The sequence below is a fragment of the Podarcis cretensis genome, assembly GCF_951804945.1.
Source record: "Podarcis cretensis genome assembly, chromosome: 4".
NCBI classification, from domain to species: domain Eukaryota; kingdom Metazoa; phylum Chordata; class Lepidosauria; order Squamata; family Lacertidae; genus Podarcis; species Podarcis cretensis.
In genome coordinates this window covers 80985673-81002544 of record NC_137173.1, presented here as the reverse complement: position 1 = coordinate 81002544, position 16872 = coordinate 80985673, and the positions used below count along the sequence as shown (strand labels likewise).

General features: G+C 43.3%; 1 protein-coding gene across 3 annotated transcripts in view; it reads left to right on the top strand.

Moving 5' to 3' along the window:
- The window catches only part of ATP11A (ATPase phospholipid transporting 11A), a 109492-nt gene that overhangs the window by 66851 nt on the left and 25769 nt on the right, over positions 1-16872 (top strand). For all 3 annotated transcript variants that reach the window (XM_079972505.1, XM_079972506.1, XM_079972507.1), the window contains exons 13-21: positions 665-838; positions 2452-2615; positions 8096-8167; positions 8476-8549; positions 9795-9898; positions 10440-10621; positions 14367-14618; positions 15629-15803; positions 16762-16864. In XM_079972505.1, the coding sequence (XP_079828631.1) occupies positions 665-838; positions 2452-2615; positions 8096-8167; positions 8476-8549; positions 9795-9898; positions 10440-10621; positions 14367-14618; positions 15629-15803; positions 16762-16864 (1300 nt within the window). The remainder of the gene's footprint in view (positions 1-664; positions 839-2451; positions 2616-8095; positions 8168-8475; positions 8550-9794; positions 9899-10439; positions 10622-14366; positions 14619-15628; positions 15804-16761; positions 16865-16872) is intronic.

The window sequence follows — 16872 nt, the reverse complement described above, 5'->3', positions numbered from 1 at the left end:
ATCAAATCCAAACTACTACTCTTCTTCTTCTTCTTCTTCTTCTTCTTCTTCTTCTCTGCTTAAAAACCTCCAAGGAAGGAGAGTCCACAACTTCCTGAGGGAGTCTGTTCCAATGTCGAGCAGCTCTTACTGTCAGAAAGTTATCCCTGATGTTTAGTCAGAATCTCCTTTCTTGTAACGTGAATCCATTGGAGTAGGAGAAGACAAGCTGGCTCCATCTTCCATGTGACAGCCATCTGAAGACGGCTATTATATCTCTCAAATTCTTCTTTCCCAGGCTAAGCATTCCCAACTCCCTCAACCGTTCCTCATAAGGCATGGTTTCCAGACCCTTGGCCATCTTGGTCGCCCTCCTCTGCACATTTTCCAGCTTGTCAATCTCCTCCTTAAGTGGTGGTGCCCAGAACTGGACATATTTCAGTGTCATATGGATAATGCTGAGAATTGAAGAAAGAGTTCTGGTGAACCAGGTTAAGCCCATGGGCTGGAGGTTCCTATGCCTCAACTGGAAAAGACAAGTACTGCATGCTTTTTCAAGGACAGAGGACAAAAAAAGTATCACATAAAACCTTCATCTATTGAAATATCTGACTTCCCCTGCCTTGCCCCCCCAGCTCTGTTCTTCTTGTTTCAATTCTTAATTGTTATACCTGTTTCTCTTCAGGTTGAATATGTCTTCACAGATAAAACAGGGACCTTAACAGAGAACAATATGGAGTTCATAGAATGCTGCATTGAGGGCCATGTGTATGTTCCTCATGTCATCTGTAATGGCCAAATTCTCCCGGATTCTGCTGGTATTGATATGATTGATTCTTCCCCAGGAGGAAGTAGCAAAGTACGAAGATTTTTATTATTATTATTATTAAATACCGAAAACATGACACTTGGGGGGCTCAGTTAAATAAAGTAGCTTTTTGTCAGGTAGGAGTTTTGCTTTCAGAATGTCCCATTCCCCCCCCCCCTTTGTAATATGACATTCCTGCTTTGCTATAACTCAAGAGCTGTTGCCCATAATATTTACAGATAATCGTTTGCAAAGCTGAAGGATACCCTTGCTCCATACAAGCTAGCAAAGACAAAAACACAAAGCAAACTGGGTGTCTCCCTCATCCATGAGTGAGATATTTGTGGACGTTTGAGGAGAACCCAAAGAGTTTTGATAAGACCAACAACCAGGGACAGCACCAAAGTTCAGGTGGCCCTTGGCATAGGGCCTAGGTCATCCAAACCTTACCATGTGGCCACACTGTTGTTTTCCTGATGCTGGAAGAAACATCAAGAATATTTATATCCAGAATTATATGTTCATGCTATGGCTCTATGAAATAAATAAGCAGCAATAAATGTCTCAAGAGTTAGATGGGTGCTTATTTCAGGAGTGGCTTACAGCAAATTAAAGTGGCTTACAGCAAATTTATCTAGTCAGTATGCTAAATCCTTTGCAACCCTTTTCTATTCCAATGATAGCGTCTTAATAAAGTCACTGTTGTTCCAAGATGAACTAGTCTGAAACATAAATGAGAGTCCAGAGATAGGGAGGACTCTAGGGGGAACAACAGCATCCCGCATTGCTTAGAAGGGTCCCACTTAGTCCGTAAAGGTAAAGGGTAAAGGGATCCCTGACCATTAGGTCCAGTTGTGACTGACTCTGGGGTTGCGGCGCTCATCTCGCTTTACTGGCCGAGGGAGCCGGTGTACAGCTTCCGGGTCATGTGGCCAGCATGACTAAGCCACTTCTGGTGATCCAGAGCAGCGCACGGAAACACCATTTACCTTCCCGCCGGGGCGGTACCTATTTATCTACTTGCACTTTGATGTGCTTTCGAACTGCTAGGTTGGCGGGAGCAGAGACTGAGCAACGGGAGCTCACCCCGTCACGGGGATTCGAACCACCGACCTTCTGATCGGCAAGTCCTAGGCTCTGTGGTTTAACCCACAGCGCCACCCGCGTCCCTAACTTAGTCCGTAGAGGTAGAGGCCTTTAAAGCATCTCAGGTGACGCCAGAGTGTAGGATGGGCAACTTTCCTCCCACAAACAACCTTTAATTTACCAAAAGAATTTAGTGTGTGAACTTAAATAATGCATGACAATCTAGTCTGTTCAGCTGCTACTGTTACATGTGCAAAGTATTAAATTTTGTTGCTAATTCCCTCGGAGTTGAAAATCTGTATTAGCAGGATTCTTCCTGGGAGCCCGTGTGGTGTAGTGGTTAAGAGCGGTAGACTCGTAATCTGGTGAACCGGGTTCGCTTCCCCGCTCCTCCACATGCCGCTGCTGGGTGACCTTGGGCCAGTCACACTTCTCTGAAGTCTCTCAGCCCCACTCACCTCACAGAGTGTTTGTTGTGGGGGAGGAAGGGAAAGGAGATTGTTAGCCACCTTGAGACTCCGTAAGGGAAGTGAAAGGCGGGATATCAAGTCCAAACTCCTCCTCTTCTTCTTTATTAGGACAGAGAAGAACTCTTTTTCCGTGCTCTGTGCCTTTGTCACACCGTTCAAGTGAAGGAAGATGACAACGTGGATGGGTTGAAGAAAGCACAGCTGTCAGGGAGGTCTGCCGTGTATATTTCATCGTCCCCTGATGAAGTTGCTTTAGTTGAAGGGATTCAGAGGTATGGACCATAATGCCTTTTTTTCAGTTTGTGTAAGAGCTGAGACTGTCGCGAAGTTCCTTGCGGCGCTTTCAGCAGAAACGCTAAGAGTCCCAGGTTTTTCCCAGTGCAGTCTTTTAATGTGAGGTATATACAGGTATTTACAAAAGAGACAGTCCATACAGAGTACTTACAAACGAATACTCTCCACCACAGCACCACCACACTACAGCACAACCACCACAGCAACCACACCACTGTTAAACAGGCTTTTCTTTTTAAAACAGGTGATAGCCAATCACATTAATCACACTCCTGCTGAGTCACTCTGACTCAGCACTTCACAGAGTATTGCATCATCCTGTTGAAGCCTGCAGACTTATTCAGTATCCTGCGAATCCCAACACTCCTCCTTAAGTCAAAGGCTTGAGACCTAATAATTCTCTTAAGTCTCGAAATTTAGGAGCATCCAAACATTTTGTATACAAATCTGCCACATTACATTTTGTATTACAGTGCTGTACCTTTAACACATTTCTTTCCAAAGCATTTTTCACATTTCCGTATCTTATAGCTATGTGTTTACTTTTGCTTTTAAAGTTCTGTTGGTTAGCAAGCTGTTGTGCAGCCATGTTGTCACTTAGCACAGTGATTGGCATTTCAGAAGGTATTCCAAGTTCTTTTGTTAGACAAGCAAACCACTCTATTTGTGACACACATTCGCTTATGGCTGAGTACTCTGCTTCACAAGTACTTGTGGCAACAAATGTTTGTTTCTGGGATTTCCACTGAACCAGGGCATTTCCAATATATATGGCATATCCAGTGGTAGACTTTCCATTTTCTCTGTCCCCCCAACTGGCATCAGCGTATACATACACTTGCTGATCATATCCTGTATCCAGCACCAGTTTGTAATCTTTTGTGCCTTTCAGATACCTTAGGATTCTTTTAAGTGCTACCCAATCTCTCTGAGCCGGGTCTGCACTTCTTTGGCTTAACATGTGCACTGCCAATGTTATGTCGGGTCTTGTCCAACAACTTAAATATAACAGAGAACCCAACAGAGAATGAAAGGCTGCTGCATTCTCACATTTTTGCCCTTCTGGTTCATTTCTGTACTGGGTAGTTATGGGAGTGTCAACCTCATTTGCCCTCTCCATTCCATATGTCTTCAGTAACTTTTCAATTTTTTCCTTCTGACTCAGAGAGTAGACGCCCTCTTCATTTCTCTGAACCTCTACTCCTAAGTAATTCTGAATCTCTCCCAAATACTTCAGTTTGTATTTGTTACCTAGGCTGTTTATAAACCAAGACACTTGCTTTTGTGCAGTTGTTATTAGACAGATATCGTCAACATACAAAAGTAAATAACAAACACTTCCTTGCACCATTGCTGAATATAAACAGGAATCAGCCAGGCTTTGTTTGAATCCCATCTTTTTCAAAGTTGTGTCTATGCATTCATGCCATAGACGTGCACTTTGGTGTAAACCGTATAGTGCCCTTTGCAGTTTTAACACCATGCTGTCTTTTTCCAGCTCATAACCTGGTATTTGCTGTAAATACACCTCAGCGTCAATAGGAGCATTTAAATATGCTGAGGCAACATCAAAATGATTAACTTTTAACCCTCTCAGACTTGCCATTGCTAAAACTGATTTTACTGTTTCAGCCTTTGCTGTTGGGGCAAACACTTCATCATAATGTATCATTTTTCTTTGTGTAAAGCCCCTTGCAACCAACCTGGCTTTCCTCTGACAACTACCATCAGCCAGCTTTTTCACTTTAAAAACCCACTTACAGCTTATGGGCTTTTTACCTTCAGGCAATTCTGTAGGTACAAACACATTGTTGTTTAGCAGAGAGTTATACTCTGCCTGCATTGCCTTTAACCACGCCTCTTTCTCTAGAGTAGGTAACTCTTGCACTTCTTCAAAATTTTCTGGCTCAGTTACACAAACCTGGTTTATGGTGGCTGGGAACCCATAACGGTCTGGAGGTTGACCTTTATTACTTCTTGAAGACCTCCTTGGTTGATTAACCTCACCCCCTGGGCTACCTTCAGGACTGCTTTTGGGGTGGATTGACTCTGGAGATTTATCTCCTCCTGTCCCTGTTGCACCTTCTTCTCTCCCCTGCTCCATGCTAGCAGTTGGAGAAAAATGCTCAACCTTTACCTCCTCCCTTTCAGTTTCTCTGGGAGAGCTGCCAATTCTTAGCTTTGTTTCAACTGCCTTATCAGGTACGCTCGGCAGTAAAACTTTTTCTGGCAGTAGGTTTGCATGTATCTTGGGCCAATTTCTTTGCTCATTAAAGCTGGCTGATCGACTATAACTCAAAAGATTTTTATCATCTTCAAACCTGTAAGCTTTCGTACCACTTTCATACCCAAGAAATAGCAACTGCTGTGCCCTTTTCCCACCTTTTCTTCGGTTCTTTACAGGTATGTCAACCCACGCCTTTGTCCCAAAGATTCTCAAATGTTGCAAGCTGGGACTTTTGTTATAGAGAATCTTATAGGGTATGTCATCTAGTACCCTTGACCACAAGCGATTCCCAATATAATTTGCGGTCTTAATACTCTCAGCCCAGTACTTAACTGGAAGATTTGCATCTGCTAACAATGCTTTCATTTGTGTCTGCAAGACACCTCCCCTTCGCTCTGCTACTCCGTTCTCCTGAGGCGTTGCCACATTGGTAAGTCTATGTTTAATCCCTTGGGAACGCAACCAGTTTCTTAGAGAGCTTGCCATAAACTCTCCTCCCCTGTCTGTCTGAATAGAGCACACCTTTTCGCCAAGTTGCCTTTCTACCCTTCTTACCCAGAACTTCAAAGTTTGGGCAACATCAGACTTTTGCTTCAATGGATAGACCCAGCCAAATCTAGAATAGTCATCCACTAGAATCAAACAGTACTTGTTATGGGAGACACTTGGTGGAAAAGGACCAGTTACATCAGCATGAATCAACTCCAGTGGTTTTTCGGTTTCTCTCTGGCTTGCTCTTGCTACTGGGCAAGCCCTGCTTTTAACCTCCTTGCAGACATTACAGTCTAAGTAATTATCACAACTTTTAATGTTTTTCATTCCCCCACACAACTCCAGTGTTTTGTTTAGCACCTTATAGCTAGCATGAGCCAGACGCCTGTGCAGGAGATGAATACACATATCATGGGTTGGGACATTTTGCACATTAGCAACCTTAGACTCACACTGCAGTACATACATATTAGTTCTAAGGTTAGCATTTGCCAACACTGCCCCATTTTGCTTTATCTGGCACTGATCTCCCACAAAGTTTACTTCAAAGCCTGCTTTTGCCAAGTCAGGAATGCTCAGGAGATTGTTTTGCAAACTAGGCACACACAACACATTCCTGAATGTGTGTCCCAGTTGTGGGAACACAACCTCCCCCTCACAAACCACATTAGCTTTCTGGCCCGTAGCAAGACTTACATGTTTTTTGTTTGAGGCCCTAGCATCAGTTAGCAATCCTTTTCTTTTACAAAAGGTTTGAGAAGCTCCACTGTCCAGAACCCACAGCTCTTCATTTTCTTGACCATCTGCAGACACCCAAGCAGTAGACTCTCTCTGCTGCCTCCTGTGCTTCTGCTCTTTTTGTTGTTTTCTCGAGCAGTCCCGCAGCAGATGTCCACTGGACTTGCAGCAAAAACACCTTTTTACTTCGTTGACCACCGGCTGGTCTGCAGCAGCTCCTCCTGGCTGTTTCTCCGGCTCCCGACACCTCTGGTCTTCCCGGCTGTTGTTCCCTCTGGGATGCTCCAACAGCTGGGCTGAGGTCATCTTTCGCTCTGCACGCCTGTCCTCCTCTGCATACAACCGGCCAGTTATGTATTCCAGAGTCAGCTTATCAGTCTCTACAGACTCGAGGGAATTGACCAGCATATCATAGCTGTCATCAAGGGAACTCAGGACTATAAAGACTTTGTCCTCTTCCCCCACAGGCCTCCCTCTTAAGGCTAGCTCCTGGAAACAGCCTGTTAGGAATTTTAGGTGGTTCACCAGGGAGTCCCCCGGTTTCTTCCGACACCGGTACAGTCTCCTGGTCAGTGTTATCAGTGAGCCAGCTGTCTCTCGCACATGGACAGCCTTGAGTGCATTCCACGCCTCACTTGCCGTCACCTTATCAGCTACGTAGACTAGCTGGCTGTCGTCCACTCCAAGGATGATCGTAGCCAAAGCTTTCTCATCCTTTTCAAGCTGGGCCTCTGCTAGTGCCAGCTTTTCATCGTCGTCCTCATCCTCCTCAGGGGGCTGTGGTGGAGTTTCCACCACTTTCCACAGGCCCTCACGTTTGAGGAAGTGTTGCATGCGGACCGACCAGATGCTGTAGTTCGTGGCCGTCAGCTTCTCCAGCAGCACGCCACTTCTGGACTGCTCCATCCCTGCAGCTCACCTCCAGCACCCACGGCTAGATAACTGCCACCTGTACTCTTGCACAGCGGAAGCGTGCTGGGCCCATAACCCTGTCGCGAAGTTCCTTGCGGCGCTTTCAGCAGAAACGCTAAGAGTCCCAGGTTTTTCCCAGTGCAGTCTTTTAATGTGAGGTATATACAGGTATTTACAAAAGAGACAGTCCATACAGAGTACTTACAAACGAATACTCTCCACCACAGCACCACCACACTACAGCACAACCACCACAGCAACCACACCACTGTTAAACAGGCTTTTCTTTTTAAAACAGGTGATAGCCAATCACATTAATCACACTCCTGCTGAGTCACTCTGACTCAGCACTTCACAGAGTATTGCATCATCCTGTTGAAGCCTGCAGACTTATTCAGTATCCTGCGAATCCCAACAGAGACTCGTTTCCTTTGATAGTAACTCCAAAGGCAGCCGTTGGGGAGAAATATCTTTGTGAAGGTGCTGAAGTGAGAGACGTGCTGAGGGTAAAATGAAAGTAAGGAGGACACAGGAAATGGAGAGAGGGGGAGAGGTCAGGCCTTGCTGTGTGGGAGGTGTTGTTTGAATGTCTCTGTTAAAAAATAAACTTGTTATGAAGCAGGCTCTAATCAGGTCCAGGTGTCTGTAGGTCTAGGTACTTCTGTGCCCATATCTTTTGGGGAGGAAAAGATTAATACCATCCTCATCGTATACTTACTTGATTGTTGTCATTTGGATGTGGTGAACATGCCACAGATGAGATACTTAGGTGTGTCTGTGTGTCCATGCAAGAGTACAGGGGGAGCCAAAAGTACAGTGTTTTTGGAAAGTGGTGGAAAGTAATGGTCCTGAACTGTGGGAGCAGCTTATGTGGTAGGATTGTTCTCAAAACATTGAAATGAGAAACAAAACCACAGAGAAATCTTGAGCCAGCTTGAGCAAATAATAACTTGTGTGATCTGTAAATGAAATTTAGAGAAGTTTGTTTCTAGTAATACACAACCCGCCACACAGTTCAGTCTACTGTAAACTTGGTGGCATACAGTTAGTTGTTGTAACTTCTGATGTGTATCTACGGTTGAATTTCAGGCTTGGTTACACCTATTTAAGACTGAAGGACAATTTTATGGAAATCTTGAATCGAGAAAATGATATTGAAAGGTAAGTTGTGCACTGTTGTCCTGTACATAAGTATGTTTTGTCTTTAATGGCCTTTTAAGAAGTTAACTTTGAGAAAAACACTTTGTTTAGGCGATTGTATGGTTTATTACGGGGGTGATTTGCAAGTCTGTCAGTTTGGATTTTAAGCCAAGGGTATGGAGTTTAATGAAATGCTATGTTTATCTCACAGGGACCATGGATTTACATCTGTTTTACTCCGTGTGTGTGTGTGTGTGTGTGTGTGTGTGTGTGTGTATGTGTATAAAAACGTACGTTATTACAACATTTCCTTGTTTTTCCCCCTTTAGGTTTGAACTATTGGAAATCCTTAGTTTTGATTCTGTAAGGAGACGAATGAGTGTGATAGTTAAATCGGCAAAAGGTACTTAAAGAAAAGGAAAAAAGTATAGTCCCTAAGCTCTTGGGAACTTGGTTTAAGTCTGAAATCTAATGCTTATTTATTAAATTTATATACTGCCCTTCATCCGAAGATCACAGGGCGCTTTATCACATAAAAATACAAAATGAAAACACAAAATACCTATCATAAGGACAACAACAACAACAACAACTAATACCACCCCCCTCCCACAGACACATTTAAACAGCCATAGACTGTTTAATCAGACAAAGGCCTGGTTGCAGAGGAACGTTTTTGCTCCTCACATAAAGATATGTAGTGAAGGCGCTAGGCAAACCTCCCTGGGGAGAGCATTCCACAAACGGGGAGCCATTGCAGAAAAGGCCCCATTCTCACCCTCCAGACCTATTGTGGAAGGGAGCACATGAAGAAGGGCCTCAGATTATCACAGATCTTTTGCTCTTTAGCCTGTCTTGATTTTTGCCGCTTTCTACTGTTCCGTCATATTTTCGAATACAGTCGTACCTTGGAAGTGGAACGGAATCCTTTCCGCAAGTCCGTTCGACTTCCAAAACATTTGGAAACCAAAGCATGGCTTATGATTGGCTGCAGGAAGCTCCTGCAGCCAATGGGAAGCTGCAGAAGCCCCGTCAGACGTTCGGCTTCCAAAAATAGTTCGCAAACTGGAACAGTCACTTCTGGGTTTGCAGTGTTCGGGAGCCAAAACTAAGCTGTTCGAAAACCAAGGTACGACTGTAGTATGCTTGTAATTTTGACTCGGTTTAATTTGAGTCCATTTAATATAGAGTGTGATAATTTCAAAAAGCTGTTTCATAAGAAGACTTTTAAAAATATTTTGGCGGCAAGGGTTCTGAAACATAGGCCCAAAGGGGAGGGATCATGGGAGTGGTTGAGTGCAAGGATACCAAAGAGTGATCAGTTCTAGGTGTTTTTTTTATTAAGGAAGGCTTACAGCAAAGCAGCCTGCTAGGTCTCCTAGCCTTTGCAGACCCGGGGCAGACAAGCCATCTCCTTGCTGCATTGTCTGTCCTGCGTCTGCAGAGGCTAGGAGACCTGCCAGGCTACTTTGCTGAAAGTCTTTTAATAATACTAGAGCTAATCACACTGGTGTTTTTGACATCCTTCTTTGATATCCCTGTACCCAGCCACTCCCCTGTGCTATCCTTTGAACCTGTGGTTTAGAACAGCAAGGGCTTTATCTGCATTTAACCCACTTTTAAAATTTTGTTTTGCTTACATTTCCAGGAGAAATATTTCTGTTTTGTAAAGGAGCAGATTCGTCTATTTTCCCCAGAGTTGCAGAAGGCAAAATAGACCAGATTAGATCAAGAGTTGAGCGCAATGCAGTGGTAAGATCCAGCATTTGGCATTTATTATGTGCAAATTGTGTGCATTCAAGGCAGAAAGCTGCAAAAGTCAGTTTGTAAGGGCAAACACGTCTAAATAAGGGAATGATGGCAAAGTGTAGATGAGGAAGTCATCGTTGTGTTGACTTCCATTCTCCTTCAGTGCACTTTTTGTGAGAGGCCACACACATAGCATAAATTTTTAGAGATACCCAAGAATCTTGTAGTTCTGCTTGTCACATATGGGTTTTTGATGGAAGACATAGTTGGTTTGCCCTCCTCTATCAGCAGTATTTTCTTTCTTTCTTTTCCCAAAACTGTAGAGAAGTTGGGTTTCCAGCTTTCTCATAGCCTTCTCCAGAGGCAATGTTCAAGTTAACCAAATTGTTGCCTTGCTCAAGGCAGTCGATAAACTTGCATTCTAAGCTCAAGTCAATTAAAGCACTACACGAGGCAGAAACCTAAATTATAACCTGCAGAACTGAAAATCTCCAGAAGACTTTCACTGAACACGTCTCTGTGCTTTTAAAATAATTTCCTTTAGGAGGGCCTGCGAACGCTATGTGTAGCGTATAAGAAATTCACCTGTGAAGAGTACGAGAATGTGCAGAAGCATTTGCAGGAGGCCAAACTGGCTCTTCGGGATAGGGAGAAGAAACTGGCTGAGGCATACGAGCAGATAGAAAAGGGACTTATCCTGCTTGGTGCTACAGCAGTTGAAGACCGGTTAGTGCACTTTTTTTAATTTAAAACATTTTTTATAAATATAAATATATATATTATATTTCCATTTGAACAATCCAATAAAAACCACATTAAAACATTCCAAATTATAATGCAATCAAAAAAGAAAAATATTCGATGCCAAATTATATATCTTTGGTTTGGTTGCACATGCGTTGACTAATAAGCCAATATGTTTATAATCCTTCTTCCCTGCACATGCAGCCCCTTCCCTCCTCTCTTCGTGGTATGCCTCTTTCCCCTCTATGTGCCTCCTAAATCTGTTCTGCGGTTTCCCCCTACCCTCCGGATCAGATTTGGGGATAGCACGAGGGTAGGAAAGACAGGGAAGTCCCCTGATGTTAGCTCAAAAATGTATTTGAATACCTCCCTATCTAATAAACTATAGTTTCCCATTTTTTTCTCTGACCAAGAAAACGGTGGTTACTATCTTCAGACCACACCGGGATCATGAACATACTGTACTTTTTGCTCTATTAGACGTACCGGACCATAAGACGCACCTAGTTTTTAGGGCAGTAAAACAAGAAATAAGAAAGCAACGTAAAGCATCCTGAGCAAAGAGGGAGAGCTCCTCCATCTTCGTTCAGGAGGCTTTGCGCACCGATCCCTCTTGCCCTCCTGGTTCCAGCGAAAGCAAGCCTACTGGCTTTCCCCCCACCTCCCGCAAGAGCCGTGCGCTCTTTAAAGGGAGCACGGCTCTTGGGGGCTTTTCTGGGAGGTGGGGGAACGGACAGAGCTCTGTCCCTTCCCCCACCTCCCAGAAAAGCCAGGGATAGCTACGCGAAGCCTCCGCAGGGCAGCGGGATGAAGGCTCCCCGTGGCTAAGCCAGAAGCTAGAACAGCCAGCAGGATCGCAGCACAGCTGTCCTGGCTTCTTGCTTGGCCGCGCGCAGCCTCTCCCGGGCAAGGGGAGCCTTCATCCCCTGCCCAGGAGAGGCTGCGCGCGGCTAAGGCTCCCCCAAGAGCCGCGCTCCCTTTAAAGAGCGCGCAGGGTGTGTGTGTGTGCGGCTCTTTAAAGGGAGCGCTGAGCAGAGCCTCCCGCCTGCATTCACTCCATAAGACACACACACATTTCCCCTTCCTTTTTAGGAGGTGAAAAGTGTGTCTTATAGAGCGAAAAATACGGTCGTTTGAAAACTCGTTTAAGGTCCTGGTTTCCTCAGAATCTGTTAACCACAGTTTTCTGATTTGAACGATACAAACTTCCTTATCAAGGCAATGAGAGCTGCATGCAAGGGCAAAAGGCTCATACGTGTCTCAGTGAGACACAGTTGTCTGTAGAGAGCCCAATTTATTTATTGTTTGTTTGTTTAGATTTATGTTCTGTGCTTCTACCACAACAGCGGTCAAACCGACATGCCGCCAATACACAATAATGTAAACATTTCCTAAAATAGATTTAAAACCAGTTAACAAACCAGAATTTGGAATCAAAGGGGTGGTACAGAGCTGAAAGAAAAGAAACCCTGTTCTTGTCTAATCCTTCTTAATGGATCTTTGCAAGTGTCCTTTCTCCCCCTCTCCTAATGGGGGAGCATCCTTTCTGCCCCACCCCCCACTGTCCTGCCAGACCCATTAATCTCTTCTTAGCACATCTGACTCAATAACGGTCTTGTGGAAGCGTTTAGAAGCAGTATTATAACAATTAGTAGTTTACAATGTGGCCACACAGTAATTAGCAGCACTACGAGCTGTTTCCACAACAGAATCTAATTGTACTGTGAAATGACAAAAACCTCAGAATGCGTTGCACTGGGATAAAAGAATCTCTAAACATTATTATAATTATAATTATAATATATGCATATTTATTTAATACCCTGCCTTTTCCCTGACAGCAAGTTTTCTGGTCCCAGTTATTAAAAATAACAACCTACTCCCAACTCAATAAAAATGAAAGCAGGAAAATAAAAGACTATCCTGCGCAAACTGGGCAAGGCTTCCCACTCGTACATTGCATCAAAATGTTCCCACTTCCACCATGTGTATTTGCCTCAATAAAATACCAGGGCCCAGATGTTATTACACACTGTAAAAGAAACAAGGATGCATTGATAATAGGTAGCCCCACTGTCTCTCTGGCATTTAACCTTCACTAAAAATGGGGGGTCGTTAAAGTCCATTTCCATTGCTCTCCTGTGGCCACACAAACTTTGGTTGAGCTTCCTAAGAATACTTGTAATGTGCACTCAGTTTCTGAGTCAAACTGTGTCCACGTATCACTACTGCTGCCTGCTGCGTGGCGTAAAGACAGGAAGTCAAGTCCATGGTTAGTATTTGTAGGAGCAAGGGAGAGTCGTTATTGATATCACTCCTCCTTCTGCTTCTTCATAGTTGCAGCCACTGCCATCATCGTTACTGAGCGGTCTCAATACACATTGTGATTTACAGAGCTCTGTAAGCAGTAAAGGTCCTGTTATGTACTGAAGTTCTCACCCTGGGCCAGCAGGGGGATACTGTAGATAGTTTTCACTCAGGTCCACATATGCAAATAAGGGATTGAAAGTGACGTTCAGTGATTGGATAGTTACAGAAAATGGTTACTGTTGCATTCTAGTGGAGCTCTATATAAGCAGGCTGGCTGAACCCTTCAGTTCAGTTCTGTTCTGGCCTGTGAATAAACAAGAGCTGTTTGAAGAATCGCTGCATTGTCTGATATGTTCACCCACATCTTAACAGGTTCCTGACCTGAAAAGCTTGCAGTCTAAATTTGAATGGGAAAGGAAAGAGAAGGCTACAAAAGGATGATTACGAACAAGTGCAGTTGTTGTGTTTGCTCAGGTTTTGTTTTGTAGACCAGCCCTTAGTACGAAGTTCCTTTTCATTGTTTCAGGCCTCTTTTGCTGTAGTCAAGCTAAACTCAGCCTAATGGGAATAGAAACATATTGTTCAACCTGGAATGTATAGATTTAGCTTGCTTTCTATCTCTCTTCCTCACCCCCCCCCCTTTCTTAGACTGGTCCTAATTTTTATATTTCTGGAGCCACCAGGTTTGAACCCGGGAATATACTGATTAGCTGAAAACTGCAACAAGACATGGGTTCTTTCTTACCAATTACCTTGCTATCAGTGCAGCTAGAAGTGTAGAAAAAAAAATTATTTATGGTCATGTGTGGGGTTCAGGAAATGCCCACAAATACTTTTCAGTGGAGAAGACAACCAATTTTTATTATTTGCCTACCTAAGCTTTGTATATTTTTAATTATTTTACTGGAAAAGCAGATGAAAAACAAGTTTTTCCGTTTTTTGTTGAGTTACTACAGAGACCAAATTAAAGCCAGTATGACATAGACAGTGTTAGTATCTGTTGGTTTGAATTCTAAAAGATTAAGATTCTAACAAAAAAAATAATTCATTTTCAAACTGCACAAAATGAGACTAGTTGTGAGCAATTCAAAGGTTTGCTGTATCTTGCCAGTTTAACTAAAAATGGCGTAAATTGCTGTGAAGCATGATTATACAGTATGTGCTTTAAAACAGACAGGTAAAAGGCACTAAAATACACTGCAGCTCCTCTGGACTGCAGCATCTGAACCCTTTAAATCAACGGAGAGAAAACTATTGAGTAAATAAATAAATAAAATATTGCATGACAGCAAAGGCTTCTTAAGTCCAAACTCCTTTTTACCGCCATGTTTTCCAATATGATAGAAACCTTTTAGTAAGTGCCCTAAATTTTTAATTTAAAGTTTGTCAATAATTATTTGTGATTGGTATCTCGAAGATTACAGGAAAAGGCTGCTGATACAATCGAATCCCTGCAAAAAGCTGGCATTAAGGTTTGGGTTCTGACGGGAGACAAAATGGAGACTGCCGCAGCTGCCTGCTACGCCTGCAAACTGTTCAGAAGAAATACTCAAATACTTGAGTTAACTACCAAGAAAATAGAGGAACAGAGCTTGCACGATGTGTTGTTTGATTTAAGCAAGACTGTCCTAAGGCACAGCGGCAGCTTAACAAGGGACACCTTCTCAGGGTATGTATAAAGTACAAATTCAACCAAAATCAAAGTTTGCATCCTTTTTTTGGCATTGGTTCAGTGGCAGAATTGGAAACAGCTTTTAAAAAAACATATATAGATATACCATACTTTCCCATGTATAAGACGCCCCCTATTTTGGGGGCCGGCTCCCTTGGCCAATAAAGCGAGATGAGCGCCGCAACCCCAGAGTCGGCTAAGACTGGACCTAATGGTCAGGGGTCCCTTTACCTTTACCTTTTATCCTGTGCAACAAAATTGGAAATTGAGGGAATAGATTTCTTGCGAGAGTATCCTAGTGCGTAGAAGGAACAAAAACCTGGTGGTGGGGTTTCTCCTCTCCACGGTGGTAATTGGAGGCAAAAACAAGATTGCTGTATCAAGTTAAGGTAAAAGGTAAAGGTAAAGGTACCCCTGCCCGTACGGGCCAGTCTTGACAGACTCTGGGGTTGTGCACCCATCTCACTTAAGAGGCCAGGGGCCAGCGCTGTCCGGAGACACTTCCGGGTCACGTGGCCAGCGTGACATCGCTGCTCTGGCCAGAGCCAGAGCCAGAGCCAGAGCCGCACACAGAAACGCCGTTTACCTTCCCGCTGGTAAGCGGTCCCTATTTATCTACATGTATCAAGTTAGTTACTTCAAATGGCAAGAAATCTAAAAGACAGTATTCAACCAAATTATCCTGTCAGCACAAGGAATGGGACTTTCTCCCCTCTCCTCCCCCTGCATGCCTCCCTCCTCTGTCCCCAGATCTTCTCCGGAGGGTTGGGCTAACAGAGAGAAGAGAATTAGGATGCACAAGAGGGGAGAAAAGAGGAAGAATGTTCCACTGCACACTGATAAATCCTTGAGCTTAAGGAACCTTAGCCTTACCCTATGTTACATGCAACCCGAAATACCATGAGTGTGCCGCATTTCAGCATGTCTTTTGAAGCGACTGCTGTATAAAACACGGTTGGTTAAACTGCAAAACCAGCATTAATTTGTGTATTTTTGTCACTCAATAGGCTTTCAGCTGAAATGCAAGATTATGGTTTAATTATTGATGGAGCAGCATTATCATTAATAATGAAACCACGGGAAGATGGGAGCTCTGGTAACTACAGAGAGATCTTCCTTGAAATCTGTAGGAACTGCAGCGCGGTTCTATGCTGCCGCATGGCTCCTTTGCAAAAAGCACAGGTTTGTGTTTCGCGTCTTCAATTACATGACAAATGTATATTTATATAAATATTGAAAATCTCCGTGTAATGTGTTGTGTTTAAATACCCACCTTCCAGTGATTGATAATGGAAGCAAAAAATGAAAAAAAAACAAGGAGAAATGAGTGAAAGAATTTCTGAAAGAAAGCAATTAGTTAATGGTACATTAAAATGGCACCCTGCTGTGCCACTGATTTATGTATGTTTCAAGCAGATTTCAGGGATTGACATGCTACTTGGAAAAGAGCTCATTTAACTAAGGAAAAGTGCTGTATTTTCAGCTGATGCTACATTGTGAGGCTACACATTAACCTCACATGGAAAGCTGTGATTTCTATTTCCTTGTGTTTTTGTGTTTAGGAAATAAGAATAGGTGTGTGTTGGAAATTCTTTTGATTAGGCTTTTATCAGAAGATAATTGGAATAACACTGGATAAAGATATAAGGATGACAGAAAGAAAACTAGGCCCATCTTGGGGCCTGTTCAGCCGTTACTTTCCTGTAGAAAAGCGAAATCTGCCTCTTCCTCTTGCTGTGGAAAAGAAGTATTAAGTGAACTGGGTTATGTTGCCAAATGAAATATTTCACTGACTGCCTAATTTTTTATCAGAAAGAATAGAGATTTTCTGCCAAGTAGCTGTGGAGATTATCTGTTCAAATAAACATCATACAGTTATATCTTTGGTTGTTATTTTCTCTCCATGGTCAAGGAAGGGGAATTCTGAGTTTCCTTAGAAAGTAATATGTGAACAGGCCCAAATGCCGGCCTGTCTGTTTCACTACTGCCTGGAAAATAGAAGATTCCGTGAAGTGAATGTCCTTTCTTCTTACTTGGTTCAGTTTCCACCACCGCCGAAATATCTAGCAAGTGGAACATTGAGCATAATGGTGCAGTTTAAAAACATGTATGTAACATTTGCACCTTTTCCCCCTTCCAGATTGTAAAATTAATTAAATGGTCAAAGGAGCATCCAATCACGTTAGCAATTGGTGATGGAGCAAATGATGTCAGTATGATCTTAGAAGCACACGTTGGCATTGGTAAGTGG